Source organism: Oryx dammah, unplaced genomic scaffold (genome assembly GCF_014754425.2).
Source record: "Oryx dammah isolate SB20612 unplaced genomic scaffold, SCBI_Odam_1.1 HiC_scaffold_3, whole genome shotgun sequence".
Classification (NCBI taxonomy): Eukaryota; Metazoa; Chordata; class Mammalia; order Artiodactyla; family Bovidae; genus Oryx; species Oryx dammah.
This window is the reverse complement of record NW_024070187.1, coordinates 12,083,193-12,104,143: the sequence shown is the minus strand read 5'-3', so window position 1 is coordinate 12,104,143 and position 20,951 is coordinate 12,083,193. Positions and strand designations below refer to the sequence as shown.

The 20,951-nt window shown below is 36.8% G+C and overlaps 1 protein-coding gene across 11 annotated transcripts in view; it reads left to right on the top strand.

Annotated features, from left to right (window-relative positions):
* The window catches only part of ANK2 (ankyrin 2), a 251,354-nt gene that overhangs the window by 115,098 nt on the left and 115,305 nt on the right, over positions 1–20,951 (top strand). For 10 of the 11 annotated variants that reach the window (XM_040237434.1, XM_040237432.1, XM_040237433.1 and 7 more), the window contains 6 exons: positions 312–410; positions 1,722–1,820; positions 9,245–9,343; positions 13,191–13,388; positions 15,540–15,638; positions 15,800–15,898. In XM_040237434.1, coding sequence (XP_040093368.1) covers positions 312–410; positions 1,722–1,820; positions 9,245–9,343; positions 13,191–13,388; positions 15,540–15,638; positions 15,800–15,898 — 693 coding nt within the window. The remainder of the gene's footprint in view (positions 1–311; positions 411–1,721; positions 1,821–9,244; positions 9,344–13,190; positions 13,389–15,539; positions 15,639–15,799; positions 15,899–20,951) is intronic. The other variant, XM_040237442.1, reaches the window with a different exon arrangement.

Sequence of the window (20,951 nt, the reverse complement as noted above, 5' to 3'; positions counted from 1 at the left end):
CTAAATCAACTCAGGAAACATGGTTTTATATAAACAGTCAATCTCATAAATAAATAAATTGTTATAGTAATTAGAAATAATGTTGCCAAGAAATATAGGATATTTGTTTACCTTTCTATGTTGACTTATTTACCACCAAATTTAAATAATACCACTCAAACTTAAAAATCTTATTAAAGCATTTATGACCTGATTTACTTTGCCCACGTGTTAGGTAGACAGTTACCGTGTGATTTTCTGCACTAATCCAGTGACTACAACACATGGAGGTAAAATGCTTTACTGACTGCTGTTTCCTTTGCGTTCCATAGAGTGGATTCACCCCTTTGCACATCGCTGCCCACTATGGAAACGTCAACGTGGCAACTCTTCTTCTAAACCGGGGAGCTGCTGTGGACTTCACAGCCAGGGTATGGATTCAAACAGTTTCTCTTTTAATTTAATTTATTGATTGGCTACATTGTGTGGCTTGCAGCATCTTGGTTCCCTGAGCAGGGATTAAACTGAGCCCTCAGCATTTAAAGTGTTCTAACCACTGGACTGCCAGGGAATTTGGCATTTCACTAAAGTAAAAATAAACAGTGATAAAGATTTTATTTATTTTTTTCTTAATGGAATTATCTGTGCTGGAGAAATTAGATTTTCCATTTTATTTTTCTCTCCAAGTCGTAGGAAGTCATTACGACCCAGCAAGTGAAAAACTAGTGTGTCAATTCAGATGTATGCAGATCATTTTCGATAAGGAGGATGCTGATTCTGACATCAGTATGAGCAGTTACATTTAAAGGTCACACCATGAGTCATGAATGAGAAGCTTCAAGTCAACAAAAAACTGTTAAAATGCTCAGTATAAAACATATAAGTACATTTATACTATGTCCTAACAGTGATTATAGGGCACATAATTTGACATGGATTTTTTAAAATAAATTGAGAATTTGGTCATATGAGGAGTCTTATTAGCTAAAGATATTATGATGTGTTATAGGTTTAATGGTATACTTTCACTGGAAAGAATTTACTTACATGACAGATATAAAATTCAGTATACTTAATATACGGTAAATGCAATATTTTGATTTTGCAAAACCATAGCATACCAAAAAATCAGGTACATATCCTTGACATCATGATGATTATAGAACAGCCAAGAAAAGAAATACATATAATTCATGCTTACAGTGTTTTTGTCCTTAGAAGTCTTCTGCCCTGAAACTATATTGAATTATTTTCAAGTTTTTCATACTGAATTATTCTGAAGATGTTTTTAAGAATCAATTTTCCATTGGGTATTTATTGACATATGTATATTCCATTTTTAAGCATAGCAACCTTTAGGATCCCAGAATCTTTAAGTGCATGAATGTTTTAAGAAAGATAGACTTTGGACTTGGCTCTATCCTAGGCAGGATCTGAAATTTTGCTTCTATTACGCAAAATTCTTCCTTTGTGTCTTGACTGTGATGTGTAGATTTAGTTCATACGTTGTAGTTATTGACTAACTTAGTTATGCAGTCTTATTATGTTTTTCATTCTCTATAGTGCTTTGTGGTTTGTGTGCTTTTTTTTGTTCCTTAAAAATCAAAAGCACTGAAGCCATAGAAACCTTGGATAAAACTGCAAAATAGGTCACAATCTCCTTTGTGCTCTTCAGCACAAAGCCATCACCACCATGCCCTGTCACACCCAACATGCTCTTGTTTGGTCTCTCCACGATGTAGAATGGAATCACTCCTCTGCATGTGGCTTCCAAAAGGGGAAACACAAACATGGTGAAGCTCCTACTGGATCGTGGTGGTCAGATTGATGCCAAAACTAGGGTGAGTGTCTCTGTTCTTTCAATTTCCTACCATTATTATTTTTTGTATTCTTTTACCAGGCACTTTAAAATGCCAGTCCCTAAACACAAGCAGTGCATTTTCAAGGAAATCACCTTCTTGGATTTGATTCAAACTTTATACATTATATAAAGGTTTTACATGATAAAGTGGCATTAATATTTGATCGTAAGTACCCAGAGAAGCAAAATGCTGCTCCTCAACGAGACAGTGTTTCAAGTTCTTGCTTACTGATTTTCTGGGCACAAAGATCAAAGATTGAACTTGCTCATCTGTGATTTGGCTAGTCATAAATATCAAGAGCCCAAACTCATTAGGACACATTAAGCTACGAGAGTGTGGTTTTTACATAAAAATATTTTAAACATGTTGAACATCTTTTGGTTTGCACTTTTCAATTCCTAAGTCGTTTTTCTTAACTGGTTATACTATAGGGATCTGAGCAGGAGATCTCTGGTTATGCTTATGGAAAAAAAGGGATAAAGTTATTGCTAGGTTGCATGTTTACTCATGTCAACTTGCCAAGAGGCAGTGCCCTTCATTCATTTCAAATTTTTTGAGTGAAATATAGCTCTGAGTTTTTATGCAGTCCCCAAAACTAGATAATAAGATAGCAGGACAACACAACTGTTTAAAGTGCAGTCTCTGAATGCAGACTACCTGATTTCAAATCCTACTTCTGCTTACTAGCTGAGTGATATTAACCTTTTACTTATCTTCTCTAAACTTAGGCTAATTACTACCTGCCTCATAGGGTTGTGTGAGAATCAACTCTTAGGTATTTTTTTAAGTGCTTTGTGGTTAGTCGCTCATTTGTGTCTGACTCTTTGCAGCCATGGACTGTAGCCCACCAGGCTCCTCTGTCCATGGGGATTCTCCAGGCAAGAATACTGGAGTGGGTTACAATGCCCTCCTTCAGGGGATCTTCCCAGTCCAGGGATCAAACCCAGGTCTCCTACATTGCAGGTGGATTCTTTACCATCTGAGCCACCAGGGAAACCCAAGAATACTGGAGTGGGTAGCCTATCCCTTCTCCAGAGGATCTTCACGGCCCAGAAATCAAACCAGGGTCTCCTGCATTGTGGATTCTTTACCAGCTGAACTACCAATAAATGTCTTAGCTACTCATAATTTTTATCATGTTATGGAAATGATGTACAATTACTTGCTTAAACATTAAACTAGTACTTTAGTGTTAATTCTCGAGTACATTTGATTAATCATAGACTTAAGCAAAACTTTAAACATCCCTATTATGTAAAATTCTGAAATGTATGGTGGAAGAAGTCTATATAAGTTAGTAGATAGAATATGTCCCTTATGATATTTTATTATCACTTTGTTTAATTCTGGGGCTTTGCATTCTCATAGTCGAAGGAATAGAGATCTAATTTCCTTGCACATCTTAAGACTAAAAACTATTTTAATAAATCATCATCTTTGAGCTTTTAGAAACTACACCAGTCCCAGACTATACATTTTGGTTTTTAATGACTTTAGACTATGTTGCTTTTTCCATCTCATTTCTCTACGACATTTGGTCCAGAGCACCTGGGTCATCACGTGGGAACTCTGAAATGGTTTGCTTTGTCTGTCAAGACCTTTGCTGTGGTGTCTAGTGTCTTTCACCAGGGTTTTATGTGGTTTCTGCCCTTTGCTTTGAGGGCGCGCCTTTTCTCTTGCTATGCTGTAGGTATGCAGAATTTGGAATAATTACATGTAATGTCACATGCTTTGCTTACTTGTTCTCTGTATTTGAAAGAAAGAGTTTCGGTGCCTCCTTCTTTAAGTCCATTGTTTACATAATGAGTCCCTTTACACTGACCTGTCTGTCTCTGTTGAGACTCTCTAGTAACTGAGAGGACCAATGTAAAGATGGCACTTTGTAAATGCAAAAAAAAAATTATCTTCATCAGTGTTTTAAGGATGCATGTTACTCTTATTAATGCTTTTCTGGGGTATTCATTCATTATTGAGGCAATTGATTTTGTTTTTATTGATCATCACAGTATTTGCTTTGTCCTTTACAATATGCTCTAATTTGCTTGCCCTTCATACATTTGCGTATATGATTTAAAGGGCTTCCCTTGTAGCTCAGTCGGTAAAGAATCTGCCTGCAGTGCAGGAAACCTGGGTTTGATCCCTGGGTTGGGAAGATCCCCTGGAGAAGGAAATGGCAACCCATTCCAGTATCCTTGCCTGGAAATTCTCAAGGACTAAGGACGGAGGAGCCTGGTGGGCTGCAGTCCATTGGGTCACAAAGAGTCGGGCACGACTGAGTGACTAACACTAACACTTAGCACTATATGATTTAAAAGTGTAACTGCAAATGAGCATTGCTTTTTCATAAAAAGGGTTCTGAGAAATGGATTTTTATGCTAGTTCTGTCAGTGTACGTGTTGCTTTCTTCTTCTCATAGGGAATATTTGGACTGTATTTCATCCAGTGTAGCTTTTAGATATAGCAAATAAATAGAATTTCACTCAGGAATTTATAAAGTGAAAATAGATTTTCTAATTGTACACATTGTGCAGACATTCTGTTCATTCCTTCCTTAAATAAATAATTATTGATTTCCTACCTGGTGTTATGAACCCTAGTGATACAGCTGTTAACAAAGACAGACTAGATCTCTGTACTCAGAGATGCATATCAAGAATACCCAAGGGAGCAGGTTAGCAGCATACTGGTAAAAGTTTAATAATAAGCTCTTCAAAAAAATAAACTATAGACTCTGATTTGTAGCCTTTCCCTCTGGTGATTCGCACGGTGTAAATACTTCCATACTTCTATCATGGCCAACCAGAGCTACCAATGTCATGTCACTGACGCAGAACTGAGAAGAGCTAGGCAAAAAATTGACTCTCACCGATTTGCACAAACTGATTCCAGTGTACCCTGGGATCAGTCACAGTACTGAAGGTGGCACTGAGCTGTTCCCGTAAGTGAAAACATTTCCTCATTTCTCAAGCAGAATTTTAAAAGCTGTTACATTCTTTAGGTTTGGGCTGTAATTATTAGACCCGTATCCTTCTTAGCAAAAGTAAAATCTCATAGAGGTAAATGCTGAAAATCCAGGACTATGTCTGGAATCAGGAGGCCAATTCATGGTTTGTTTTTTCTTTTGTCCTTTAAAAATATATTTTAAAATTTAAAAATGTTGTATTTGTTTTTGACTATCTTTTTAGGTAATATAATAATGTGTCTCTAGGTGAATTTTAAATAATATAAATATTATTTTGTAATATTATATGTAAAGGCTTTGGGGCAATTTAAAAAATCATACCCACAGTTTCTCACCACTTTCACCAGCATTATGTCAGTCATTGAGACATTTTGCATCTCAGAGGCATTCTCATCATTGACTAGAATCTCATGTGAAACTCTTAAGACATTTACACCAGAGCCTTGGTTTACTATTGTCTGAAAAACCTCATTTTCATGTTAAAACAAATGTTATAGCTAGTTAAACATGATATTATTAACTCAACTTTTATTAAAGGCATTATTCTTTTTTATTTTTAAACTTATTTTTATCTAAATGTGGAAATACTTCCTATAAGGATTATGGTTAAAATATTGGAATATGTATTTCAATGCAAGCAATAAAAATATACCAAAAACATTAGAGGATGATAAATGAAAAACAATGCATCAGAAAAAGAGATCACCCTTGCTACTTATTATTAGAAGTAATAATTAAAGTAGTAGCAGTGGCTATAAGTTGTCATATGCACATGCTTTTCTAGGCACCCTGTTAAGTACTATGCTGATATCATCTTAATTCATCTTCCTAACAACTTACCAAGTGTTATTGTTTTCTTGTTGAGAAAATATGGTGGTTTCAATTGAGAAATGAGACTACCAATGTGAAAAAATGAGTTTCAGAGGAGTTATATAACTTAACCAAGGACACACAGCTTAGTAATTAGCAGAGTTTATATTAACACATAGACTTCAGGATACATTGCTGGAAGAATAATCTAAGCTGACAGGGAGGAGAGGAAAAGATAAGAAGAGAAATGGTTGTAAGAAGCTAATGCTGTAGGTTACTAGCCAGATACATGGTGTCCTTTTAAGGATTACAGACATCGTGGTGTGATTTGAATGATTCCAGTGTGGTGGGGGGAAGAGAACACAGGGAAGGGGCCTCTGAAGTGGGAGAAAAGGTAATCTTCAAATACAGTCTTAAGAATGTAAGTAAAAATAAAAAAAAGGATAATGAACAGGTAATAGCTCCTAAGAGTAAAAAGAGTTTAAAACATTCTTGAATACAAAACATCTCGATAAAGATTTAGGGCAGGGGATGAGACACTGTACTTTTTAGAATATATCCAAAATCTTCCCAGATTGATAATGTTGGGCAACTTGAATTTGATACAATTTACATATCATTTATACAGGCAGATAATTACATCACTAAATTGTAATATTTATTAGTAGAACCAATTATTTAACCCTTACTGTTCCTTGATATTCTGGTGGGTTTATTAAGTGTTCTCCATATTTTCCTATTATTCTGAGAGCATTTTGGAGGTTTCAAAATGATTATGCAATGAATATTTCATATAATCTTTAGAAAGCAATACTCTGCCTTTTCTAAAAGTGATTTAAAATAGCATCCCTTCATCTTGCAAACAAGGCTGTAAGTTAAACTAGGTAAGAAAAACCATCCTCATTCAACATATTGTGAAGCTGAGCCTCAGGCAGATTCACCCATGGTGGGTTGATCCGAGACACACGCACACCCAGAGCTCAGTGGTTCCAGAGACCACTGGACATGCCGGACTGTGTGCGTCATGTCTTCATTCACTGTGTTGGATTTCTAAAGCTCTAGATCTCCATGAAGCCCCCACCAAGAATACTTTTGAGATACAAACTTGCATCTAATTGCTATTTCACTTATAATAGAGCAACTGTTGCTCAGTATGTCCACCACCAGTCACTGGTACCAGTGTACAAATGCGTCATCACAGTAATCACCTTGCCCACACAGTTTTTCTTTTAAGTTCCTTTTGGCAAACTTCAAAATAAATTGGCATCCCAACTGCAGTAGTTTATATATATATATATATATATATATATTTTTTTTTTTTTTTTTTGCAGGGAAGACAGTCTTTTCATGCTAATTCTCAGATACCCCAAAACTGCAGGGTCTGTTTTGGTTATTAGTATCTCAATACTGCTGCTGCTGCTGCTAAGTTGCTTCAGTCGTGTCTGACTCTGTGCGACCTCGTAGACGGCAGCCCATCAGGCTCCCCCGTCCCTGGGATTCTCCAGGCAAGAACATTGGAGTGGGTTGCCATTTCCTTCTCCAATCCATGAAAGTGAAAAGCGACGAAGTTGCTCAGTCGTGTCCGACTCTTAGCGACCCCATGGACTGCAGCCAACCAGGCTCCTCCACCCATGGGATTTTCCAGGCAAGAGTACTCGAGTGGGGTGCCATACTGGCCAGATAGATTTAACAAAGCAAGGAATAGTTATCATTAAGGTCCTAGCCAAAATCAGATGACACACTCAAATTTGATAATTTGACTAGAGGTCTTATTTACATTATTGTAGCTGGACTGAAGGGGAGGCAACAGGGAAGGTGGCATATCCCTGGGGCTAGTTGCCAGCAGGGCTCATTACCAGCCCTAGGTCTGAAAGGTGAGAAGTAGAAGAGGTCACCTGCCCTTCAAAGGAGAGAGCTGTACACAGAAGGCTGCTTTGGTAGGAGTGCACACTTGGTTAAAGAGTCACTGCCAGACCCAGCAGACCCTTCAGGAAGTTGCTTCCGTGTCTTGCTGTGTATCCCATTGGCCAACCCCAGCCAGAAGCCAGGGGGCAGGGTAGCCCACAGTGGAGAAGGGTAGAGCACAGATCTGGATAGCTAGCTTAGACATTGCAGAATGTTGGACCAGGAAGAGTATTGCAAACCAGATGAGTGATATTCATTAGGAGGAAAACATAACCCAGAGATAGCAGTCATTGAAGCAGAAACACAAAAGATAGGCCATTAACATTCTGGATAAATCAGAAGCTTCCAAAGTCCTCTTAACTGTTTGTCATCCCTCATTTTCTCAAACACTACATGTCTTCTCAACCTCTTTTCCTGAGACAAGAGGAAAAGAGGTGTTTTTTTTTCCCTTTAAATCTGAGGAACGCATGTACACCTGTGGTGGATTCATGTCAATCTATGCCAAAACCAATACAGAATTGTAAAGTAAAAATTAAAAATAAATAAATAAATTTAATTATTAAAAAAAAAATCTGAAATCACTAGTAAATTTATGTACTCAGGGTTTTAATTTCTGTTTTGTTTCTTACCCATTGTTCTTATATCTTGTTTTATATATCTTATACCATATTTTCCATCTGTTCTACTCTTGGGCCATGTTACCCACAAAGCCCAAAAGACAGAGGGTACTTGGAGATTCAGTTCAGTTCAGTTGCTCAGTCGTGTCCAGCTCTTTGCAACCCCATGGACTGCAGCACGCCAGGTTTCCCTGTCCATCACCAACTCCTGAAGCTTGCTCAAACTCATGTCCATCGAGTCAGTGTGGCCATCCAACCATCTCATCCTCTGTCGTTCCCTTCTCCTCCTGCCTTCAATCTTTCCCAGCATCAGGGTCTTTTCCAATGAGTCAGTTCTTCGCATCAGGTGGCCAAAGTATTGGAGATTGCCCTAGAGTTAAAAACTACCCGTGACATTATCAAGGTCAGAAAGTTTTATAAATAGCATAACATGCAGTTGTGTTATAATTTTGACACTATTTTAATGCTATTTACTGATAATAAATTAAATCTTTGAAAAATAATTATGTATTTTGTAAAATGATGAAAATATGAGCAGAAACCTTTAGAAGAAGGTGGAAAAAAAATGACCCCCTTTTTTTTTTATAAGCCTCATGGAGCATTTCAGAAGAATTTATCAAAAGTGACAAATCAAGAGAGAAAATAGATGGACAAGTTAGATTGAGAAGAATTTTTAGGAGCTGTATTAGAATAACCAGAATGAAAATAGAATCAGCAAATATCATCTCTGGGGGTGGCTCCAGGCAAGTCGGACTTTGAAGTCCAACAAATGCAGCACGCTTTGCTTCTCCATCTTCCTAAATATGCAAATTCATGACCAGCCACAGTTTCTTTCTTTTTTTTTTTTTTACGTTGAACCTCCACACATGGGATTTCTCTTATTCTCTCCCTCTTTCTGCTTTGTCTTTGCCTTTCTCTTTCTCTCTATCAAAATCTCTCTATCTTGTTTTCTCTCTTAATTTTTCTTCTCTATCACTTAACTGATAGCAATTCTATCACTGATCTGAGTCATTGGAACTGAATTTAGGAAACCCTCTCTTCAAGATGGCAGTAGATACAGTCTTGGTTTGTTTAAGTGAACTCAGGCCTATCTCTCACTCTTTTGGCAGGATGGGTTGACACCCCTTCATTGTGCTGCAAGAAGCGGTCATGACCAAGTGGTGGAGCTTCTGCTGGAGCGGGGCGCTCCCTTGCTGGCAAGGACGAAGGTGAGTTGCTATGAGGAAGATGGTGTCCAGCAAACTCTGTAAGACATTTTTTGATAATATCTATTCTTGAAATCAAAGCATCAGCTGAGCATATTCTAGTTCCTCAATAGTTGTGTTTGAGGAATGAGTTGTAGGTATCAAACTTTAAAAATTATTTTAAAAATACATGCATTGAGGTGTATTAAATGTGTCAGTTCAGTTCAGTCACTCAGTCATGTCCAGCTCTTTGTGACGTCATGGACTGCAGCACGCCAGGCCTCCCTGTCTTTCACCAATTCTCAGAGTTTATTCAAACTCATGTCCATTGAGTTGGTGATGACATCCAACCATCTGATCCTCTGTCCTCCCCTTCTCCTCCTGCCCTCAATCTTTCCCAGCATCAGGGTCTTTTCCAGTGAGTCAGTTCTTCACATCAGGTGGCCAAAGTATGGGAGTTTCATTCAACATCAGTCCTTCCAATGAATATTCAGGACTGATTTCCTTTAGGATGGACTGGTTATATCTCCTTCAGTTCAAGGGACTCTCAAGAGTCTTCTCCAACACCACAGCTCAAAAGCATCAATTCTTTGGCACTCAGCTTTCTTTATAGTCGAACTCTCACATCCATATATGACTACTGGATAAACTATAGCCTTGACTAGACAGACCTTTGTTGGCAAAGTAATGTCTCTGCTTTTTAATATGCTGTTTATGTTGGTCATAACTTTTCTTCCAGGGAGTAAGCGTCTTTTAATTTCATGGCTGCAGTCACCATCTGCAGTGATTTTTAAACCCCCCAAAATAAAGTCTGTCACTGTTTCCACTGTTTCCCCATCTATTTGCCATGAAGTGATGGGACTGGATGCTGTTATCTTAGTTTTCTGAGTGTTGAGTTTTAAGCCAACTTTATTTTATATTAAATGTATAACTTCCAATTATTCTGTATTTTTACCTGCTGTTCTCTCTGTAGATAGAAATGTGAATATTACTGTATTATATGTAAATGAGGATATTATATATGTGATAATGTCTCTAAACATTGTTAGTCTACATTTTTATGGTACTCTGAGATGGTTGTAAAATGCATATAAAATTATGTTTTAAAGAAGTACAAGTAACAATACAAGAAAAGATTGTATAGGACAAGCTATCCAATGTTTATTTCTTAGACAGTACTATTAAAAAGAATTACTCACCAGTGGTGTTGGTTGATTATAATTGGGATTAATAGGTGATGTGAAAAGCAAAAGTCAGGATAGTCTAGCTACAGAGAACCATTAAACAAGCATATTGTTCTCTATGGCATAGTATATCTAGTATATTTTGGTCTCATTTCATCAATGTTCACAGCCATGAGGAAAACTTTTATTCATACAAATAGAAACAGAGTGATGAGCTGATTTATTGGTTATTTTCTTTGGGTTACCAGAAGATATCATGAGACACAGTTTGCAGATAATCACACAGAGTTATTTAATGGGAAATGTAACAACACTTGGATCCTTAAATACAGCAGAAATTTAGACAGGGGGACATTTCTTTTATTTTCTCCCTATTGCATTTCTCCCATCCCCTGAACATGATTCATATCAACTGCTGCTGTAACTAGGGTAAGCTGAGAAAAATAAGGCAATACACAAGTACATATTTTTCAATTTATGTTATAATTAAATATTTAATTGAAATCATGGGAGCAAAACCCAGCCCACAGGTTCAAAATTTGTATAGAATGAACTCAGTCTTTAGACATGTGCCTCATAGGTCCTGAAAGGGTGGTTTCAAATCAGGAGTATATGAAGACAAAGAATAAATCATCTGCATCATTTTCATTCTCATATCTATACTATGAATGTTGTAGAGATCTGCCTTTAAAATGCAACATTTGGGGCTGGGTAATGCATACATAATTAAGGAAAATTTTTGTTGAGGAAATAGATTGAAATTTAAATGGAAGGAACAAAGTTTCACACTGGTCATGCTATAACTAATAAAGACCTATATCAAATTGAGGGCAGGCAGATAGGCCAATCCACAAACTATAAAATAATCTCATCTGCAGAATTCGCCTGTAATTGTAATCACTAATGAAGACTATGGATTACCTTGATGGAATTTTTTAATGGCCTACTTGTAAAAATCAGATACATTCATATATCATCAAACTGGTCTTCCTAGGAGACTCAGTGCGTAAAGTAGCTGCTTGCAATACACGAGATCCAGGAGACGCAGGTTTGACCCCTGTGTTGGGTAGATCCCCTGGAGAAGGGGATCTCCAGTATTCTTGCCTGGAGAATCCCATGGAGAGAGGATCCTGGTGGGCTACAGTCCTTAGTGTTGCAAAGAGTCAGACATGATTGAAGCAACTGAGCATGCATGCACCCATACATCATCAATCTGTCATAGTGAGTAGCTACAGTGTGCCAAGCAGTGTTCTGAACACCAAGGGACTATCAAGAAAAATAATATGCCATCTGTAGTTTCAAGAAGCTCGGAATTTACGAGGGTAGGATAGACAAGGAGTTAGTTACAAAAAGTAGAACAATGTTTATGGTAAGGAACAGAAGAAAGTGAATTAACCATCTTGGAGTGAGGTGACACTACTAGCCTGGAAAGGGCCAAGGCAACTAATACCAGACTCGCTTCCCTCCCTCTCCATGTCTGCCAGCTTTGTATCATCTTTTATTCCTCCTTCAAGCAAATATTCATTGATCTAGCTGTCACTCTCTCTCTTTCTTTGAAAATTCAAATTCTCAGTAAACTGTGACTCTTCTCTACAACTCATCCTTTAAAAAAAAAAAACACAAAACAAAACATGTATCTATTATTCATTTGGATGCACTGGGTCTTAGTTGTGATGCAAGATCTAGTCCATGACCAGGGATCAAACCTGGACCCCCTGCACTGAGAGTGTCGGGTCTTAGCCACTGGACCACCAGGGAAGTCCACACAACCCCTGTTCTAATTGGTGATTCTAACAGTCTTGGTGAGAGCAGTAGATGATCCTCACACTTGGCCTCTCCGTTTGGTCACTGTAAAGCCTCCGTAATTTTTGTGTTTAACCTCCCCTTTGTCCAGCCACCTCCTTCTCTATTTCAGTGAATACTCTCCAGAACCCCAACTCCAGAAAAGTGTTTCTTGTGCTGGTGCCATTAGCCAGGTGTTGAACTGTCCTTCATTCACCTTATGCCCTCCCCTCTATGCACCAGGAATTCCCTGGTTACTTGTACCACTTCCTAACATACTCATCACACTTGCTACGTTTCACCCTGATTAAGTTCAACTCCCATTTTTGAGGCTGAATGGGGCTCTCGAACTTTGTAATCCCTAAGTCAGCCTGATGCTGCCTGATTACACACTGTATTTTCCAGGTCTGTTCACTGTCACTCCCTGCCATCTGATTATTCTATACATTTTTATTTTTCTTCAAACTTCTTTGTGAAAAAAATTGTATTGGAGTATTGTTGATTCTCAGTGTTATGTTAATTTCAGGTGTGAGTGTTAATTTCTGCAAAGTGAGTCAGTTATACATACATCCACTGTTTTTTAGATTCTTTTCCCGTATAGGCCATTGCAGAGTATTGAGTAGAGTGCCTATGCTACACAATAGGTCCTTATTAATTATCTATCTATTTTTAGTAGTGTGTATATATCAACTTCAATCCCCCAATTTATCCCTCTTCCACCCTTATCCCTCCATAACCTTAAGTTTGTTGTCTGCATCTGTGATTCTGCTTCTGTTTTGTAAATAGGTTCATCTGTGCCCTTTTTCTAGATTCCACCTGTAAGTGATACCATATGATATGTCTTTCTCTCTCTTACATTACTCAGTATGACTAAAATGTGGGCCTGGTTTGGTTTTGATGTGCAGAATGGGCTGTCTCCACTTCACATGGCTGCGCAGGGAGACCACGTGGAATGTGTAAAGCACCTGCTCCAGCACAAGGCGCCTGTTGATGACGTCACTTTAGACTACTTGACAGCCCTCCACGTTGCTGCACACTGTGGCCACTACCGTGTAACCAAACTTCTTCTGGACAAGAGAGCCAACCCGAACGCCAGAGCCCTGGTAAACCTGGCCCAGTCCACGTTAAATGAACACAGATCGACACCAGCAAACCCACACTGATTGATCAATGGTTGCAGACACAGCAGTGCATGGTTACAGATACGCAATTAATTCTAAATTTGTCACCTCCCACAAGTTGCCTGCCTACTTCATGCCTTCACAGTTTGCTATTAAATAATGGCAGGGATAGATTTAAGAGAACACCAAGGTAACATTGCCATAATTAGCAAGTTATAGATAATATGAAACCTCTTGAGTGATAAGCATTTTTAAATGGAAAATCGGAGTTGCACAATAGGCAGTTATAAAAATAAGTTCTATACACCTCTATATAGAGTCAGAATAAAATTGTTAAAAAGCTAAACTTTATAATCTTTGGGGGAAAAATGTTTTAAAGTGAACAGATTCGACTGTGTAAGGTAATGTAAAATGTAAGCTGTAAAGAATTCACTCCGAGAGGTTCCTTATTGACCTGATTACTCAGCCATAGCCTAATAGACAAGTGATGCTTGTCATCTTTTTACTTCAGGAAGCATTTTATATGAACTATTTCAGCAGTTGCTCAAGATAAATTTGCAAGTGGTTGTCCCTAGAGCACCTTCTGTTTCCCTCACGGTCTAATATTGAATAAGTCTCCTTGCTGCACTTATATCTTAACCATAATCATTGGAAATATTAGGAGTGTATTAATTTATGCCTCTTGTTTCCTAATTCTCTAACTAAAGGCAAATCCTTTTTTCTATCTATTTATGTCAGTTAAATTAGTCTTCAGGCAATCAATATTTAAGAGAATGTATTAGAATTAGAAAATATTGTATCTTACTTTTATGAGAAATTTTCCAGTGGAATCAACTTATTTATTGTTGCTTGGGAAACAACTATACTTTTTGGGTTATGTGCAATTACATGATGTTTGTTTTCTTATAAAGAAAAAAGTACTCATTTTTAATTGGATAATGGCCAATAAGCTTGTAAGATATCATACTCTAATCATTGAGGATCTTTTAAGTGCTACATGTACATGTGGTTATTTATATCTGGCTTATTACACAGCTAATAGATGGGAAATTAGTTTTAAAATGTTGTGAATAATAATGTCATAGGTTAAAGAAAATTATACACTTTCCCAAGAACTGTTAATTTAGCAAAATATTTTCTGATAAAAAGTCCCTATTGGGACATGCAAAATTGTTAACTAGCAGAATGGATACAGCTATTCTATATAGAGTCATCATTGTTCAAATAAAAATATAATACTTAAACATAACACATAAGGATTAAGCATGGGGTTAACAAATTTTTATGTAATTTCCCCCAATTCCTGCACATTATCCTAGTATGGAAAGTTAAAAATTACCATAAAGACTTCTCCACGTTTCTTTGCTTTTAAGAGATATCTTCTTACAGTTATTTCAAAAATTCTTCATACTATTTTTGAAAATATTTCAGCACTTATTAATTTCTTTCTAAAACAAAATGTATCTTGATTGGCATGTTATAAAAATATTAAAAATATAAGAAATATAACATGGCTATAAAGATATTATCAACATAAATAATGATTTCTGCTAACATGCAACAACTCCTCATAAAATGTTTTAAATATAAACAGTATAACTTCTGGCTATAAAAAATGATCAACACAAATAATGATTTCTGTTAATTTGTAACACCTGTTTGCTAAAAAAAATAGTAGCTAACCTGAAACATTTATTATAGAGGTAGTCATAAATCTTAGATTTTCAAAATAAAACAGGTAATGATTTTTCACTCTAAGAAATAGCCCATCATCAAAAAAAATGTATTCTTCTGTTTGAAGCATCTTTAAGCCATTTCATAATCTGTCCTATTAGTATACTTTAAACCATTTTAGAACTAAACTATAATTATGTATGTTTTTTCCATCTTAGAAGAATAGGCCCACGTCCCTTTTGTTTTCTCTGTAACCACACAACGATGCCATACCTGCCCCCCACATATGACACAAGCAGCCAGGAATACCCAGCACTGTCTAACTCCAGCAGCTACAGCATTTGAGGAAATGGTAACATTATGTGACGATGTAGCATTACTGCCTGCAGTGTGCCAGCATGGAGTTGTGTGAGACTTGTTTCTGCATGTTTTCAACTAACTTGATTGTCTTTTGCACAGAATGGTTTTACTCCACTGCACATTGCCTGCAAGAAAAACCGCATCAAAGTCATGGAACTGCTGGTGAAATATGGGGCTTCAATCCAAGCTATAACAGAGGTAGAAACCTGTTTCAGCTTGTCACGAAACATTCCTTGTCTTACTCCTTCTTCCCCTTCCTTCCACCCATCTTCTGTCCTCTCCGAGTCTGATTTATCTGAAGAAGCCCCAAGGCCCCCACCGGTGCAGAGGAGTAAAACTGCTGTCGCTTTGTTTCGCAGTCTGGCCTCACACCAATACATGTGGCTGCCTTCATGGGCCACTTGAACATTGTCCTCCTTCTGCTGCAGAACGGAGCCTCTCCAGATGTCACTAACATTGTGAGTATGGCTTGGGTCAGAATAACCACAGGAGAGAGAGCGAGAGGACGTGTGCGGTGTGTGTAGAGATGTGTGTGTGTGTGTGCGATCAAAGCTCAGTGGCCGGCCGAGCTTTGGGAAGCACCCCTGTGATAACTTTATTGAAATAATTGCTAGAATGTCGCTGAGGAGAACCTCCATAGGGTAAGAAATATTTCACACAGTACATTGGAAGCTGTGGAGCAAGACTGTGTCAGCTTCCTGGTGCAGATAAATTGGCCACACATCTTAAATACACTTATTAAAACAAAATGCATTTTAAGAGGTTCTCTGAATGTGAATGAATTATTGGTTGGAATAAAAACTTTATGGCTCAATATACTTGTTTTGAGTGAATCATATCCAGGTAATTTTGGTTAAAATATTGAGTACCATAATTGGTTATATCAAATGATTAACCAGAGGTAGACAAAGAGTTTGTTTTTTTTTTACTTAATATCAAATTCTCCCTCTTTAAATTACATAGATTTTCCATTTTCTAACCTTACTCTGATTTTTCCTTTTGATTTGATTTTGTTTGCTGAAATAGTTATACTTTGCAACTTTTTCTCATATCCTAAAGTCTATGTTGGTCTCCAGACAACTTTTGTTCTGCCAGTAAATGCTGGATATTTCAGAATTCTTCTACATAATCTAAGTTAGAATTTTTATTTCCCATTTCTTATTTCTCTCATTTTCTTGGAGTCTGCCCAGTTAAACTTTGATCATTGAATGCAGATTTTCTTTTGAACAAGAGAACTTGCTCTATACAAGGTGATGTCAAGTATTTGAAGCTCACCAGGACCCACTAAACCACAGAGAGGCTTTAAAAAGTATTCAACAGAAATAACTGCCCCAATACATGTCAGTGTTTATTATTAAAGTGAATCATGCTTTCAAAAGCAGTTGGTTTACTATGGCTATTAATTTTGGGTATCCCATTCCTTTTAGGTTGTAAAACAGAATGTTCAATTTTACTTTTTATTCATAGTCCCTCTCACTTTCTCATTTCCTTGTGTTTTACACACTGTTTCCATGCTGAAGATTCTGATGCATGGACAAAATCCATATGAAATAAGTTCATTAGATTTTAAATATGATTTAGTACCTCTCCATAGTATTCACAATTGGAGTATAAAACCACTGAAGAATTGAAATCTAGTCTGTATTTATAATTCCCCTACTTATACCTTATTGATCCTAAAGTAATACTGTATGCAAATTTTAATTTCTCTGGTAAAGATAAATTTCACAACCTGCCAACTTGAGTTTAATTTATGGTCACTTCTTAGGACTTTAAAAGAAATCAACAGCATCATTTTTTTGTGTTCAGAAATGACTGCCTCTCTTTTTTTAAATTGAGACCTGTTCAATCCAGTACCTGTTAAAAGAAGTTCTCTGAGTACTTTCTCACTGTACTGTATTTTCGTTCTCTTCATTAAAATGCCTACAGGATCTCAGGGGCAATGGGGATACTATGTTAATTACATTATCATGCTATAATGCTATAATAATATAGATAAGTATAGTCCATGCAATGCTTGATTGAAACTCCCTATGTTAATCTTTCTGAGGGGAGACTTTTTGGAAAATCTATTTGAGGGGAGATTTTTGCTAAATATTTTCTTAATCAAAGAAAAGCCACAAGAAATGGTTGTATGATTCTGTGGCACTCTTAATTTACTTCTTAACTGACCAATTCAAATTATTTGATGCTTATGGATTTACTCCATATTGATATGCTCCATTCCACACACACAAAAAAACAAAAAACCGTGTAGGCTACATATAGATTTTCAAGTAAAAATAAATAGCAATTAAAGCAATAAAAATATTGACATCTTTAGGTTCTTAAATACTCCCAAATTTGGCAATTGCTATATAAACTTTAACTTCCACCTGTTGGTCATTATAAAGTTCTTCATTCTTCATCTTCTCATTTGTCCATCCATACTCTTTTCCTTCAAATCCTTCAAAATAAATATTTGAGGAGCACCTGCCAACGTAATCTTCTCCTTGAACATGTTTCCTAGTTGCTTTTTGTTTGTTCATTTTAAGTTTTGTATGATGTGTCCTTCAGGGAACAGATACCACATAGATAGGATTGCCAGAAAAAATACAGTACTCCCAGTTAAATTTGAATTTCAGATAAACAACACATAATTGTTTTTAGTATACGCATTCCCCAGGCAATAGTCTAGACACACTTACGCTAAATTAATTACTCTTTGTCTGGAATTCAAATTTAACCGGCCATCCTGTATTTTGATGTGGTAATTCTGGCAACCCAACATTTAGAGGAATCTAACTTTCTCTAGCAGTGGGATGCCTGTGAACTGATGTATTCTCCGAACGTGAGGCATAGCTACTGGATCCAAAATTCTTTGCAGGTTGATTAAGAAACCATGTGAACACTGGCTGCCTGCTTGCTGTGTCAGAGCTGGTCATTTCCTGACCCCAAAGTACCCCACCCTTGGAACCTTTGTGTGTTGCCTGAAATCATGTTGCATTTTTGAATGCAATGCTGTCTGTTGTGCTTTGATGCTTTCCAACTGATGTAGCCAAAGTGGAAGTCAACGTAGCTGTCAGCAGAGTCGGTCTTAATGACTGGGAGGAGGGGCATGAAATTTAGTACCTGCTTTGGACATGAGCATACTCATTCTCCTGCCAGTCTTGTTTTTGTCTCAAAATTCACTCCAAGTTTGAAGTGTACCAACAACTCAATCATGTGCAAATATTATTACTGCAAAGTTCCCTTTCCAGAAAGCTCACAAATGTACTTTAAAACCTAGAAAGCTGAGCTGACAGTTGTGATACATCCATAATCCAAAGTATGCATTGACAAGCGTGGGAGTAAAAACCCCAGCACTTTGGGGGCTGTCCAGACTGCAATGTGGAGGACACAGAGTTTTTCTCTTCTTATAGTTAATCAATGGATTCATGGCTTAAGTTCACACTGCAGATTATATTTAAGAATGTCCCCTAATCCTTAAGGTTAATTAGCTTAAGATAAGGAAAATAAGATCATTGAATAAGATGAGGTACCCAGTAACTGAGAAATGGAAGTTACTGATTAAAATAATATATAACATCTTTCATTTTCTTATTTATACTTATGTATAAACAAGGATAACATAAAGCTAAAAGAATAAGGACAATTTACGATAAAAGTAAATTATCCAAAAGTCATTAAATAAGAATTGAACACAGTCGTTCTTTTAAGGCAGACAGACGATTTACATGTATATATGTGTAACTTTTCTTTGAATATAATGTTTAATATTTTAGGGTTTATATCTTACTTATCAATTTCAAATGTGTAAACACTATAAAATATAACTTATTTTAAGCACAAATAAAGATATTGAAAATACTAAGACTAATATTGGAAACACTACATTTTGAAAACCCCTTACTGATAAAGTTTGGCTTGTAAAGGAAACATATAAAATTCATCACTAAGTAGGTACTCCTGAGACCACTTTGATTTAACTTCTTTTAAGAAAACTTATTTTTGTCTTCATTTCTTCCAAAATTAGTAAAATTGCCATATTATTATAGGACTCTGAATAAAAAATTTGAGTTTTTTTTTTTTTTTTTTTCTAAATCAGAAGATCTAGCTTCATCTATTTAGGGACAGGATTTAAGTGATACAGAAAAGTTAGAAATTGTGGTTGGCTGAAGAGGAAAAATCTTCCCATACATCCAAAGGGTAAAAACAAATACAGCTATTCTGATAATGTTATTTGATGTGATAACATACTCCGATACATTTACAAAAGTCAAAAAATAGCATCAGAAAATAAGGCCATTAGAGGATAAATGAATCACCAACAAAAAGAAAATTAGAGTTAGACATCCAATTCAGTGCTTTTAAATTCAGATCATTGGAAATGAATTTCTTATAATTTCATAAGGAGTGGAACACTGAACACTAGCAAAAAATGAACTGTGAGCTAAGTACCAAACTAAAGTTTGTCTTAAATCTTCTTAGTCTAAGTGTTTGTTGTGCAAAGAATCAGAAGAAATTATTCACTGGGATTTGTCAGGTGTTATCCAATTACCTCAACCAACTTTGAAATCAATTTAGTCTATTTGGAACGGTTTACTTTACCAGGTTGAAGTCAACCTTCTTTTCTAGTATGGTTGTGGTGACAAAAATAACTTTTATTCTAGAATCTTATTCTTTTGTAATTGTAAAATTGTTTAACAGAATGAACCCCTGCTTTCTTTAGAACTACTGTGGTTTTAGTGTGCTGATTGGAAAAAAAAAATCTCTCTCTTAGAGGCAGTAATTAACAGGCTTCCTAATGCGAAAATTCTCTTATGTCTAACCATCATCCTTCATGCTGCAGGGTAAACTGCCTTTTCCTGATAGGTGTGTCTTCCTTGATGCAGCACAGAGATGCTTAAGGAGAGACCTGAAGCTCAGTGCTGCCCACCTCAACCTATGGCATTGTTAACATTTCTGTACTCACTTCTGAGTGGTTCTATCAAATAACTGTCTGTAATTAAACATGCTCATCAGTGATAAGCAGGGACCTCCTGGGCAAATCAGATTTCTCATATGAACTGTCTTTAGTCTCATAACACCAAGACAGATGTGAAATATTAGCTTATTTCAGAAGTAAATATTGAATTCTGGAAAGGAATGGCTTCCGTATGGTGCAAGTGCTGCAATTTTTTGTGTTGACTTGATCTTCAGCCTCTAGAGTTTCGCATTAGTAATAACAGGATGAAGTCGTAATCACATAGGCAAGTGTGACAGATTTAGGTTTGCTGGATAAAAGATGACTTCATGTCACCAAAGACAGTTTAGTTTATGTTGGTTACAGAGTCAAACCTCAGGGTATCCTGGATGTTTGGGTAAGTTCACTAGTTTTCTTATGGAGTGAAGTGAAGTCACTCAGTCGTGTCCAACTCTTTGCAACCTCGTGGACTGTAGCCTACCGGGCTCCTCCGTCTATGGGATTTTCCAGGCAAGAGTACTGGAGTCGGTTGCCATTTCCTTCTCCAGGGTATCTTCCTGATCCAG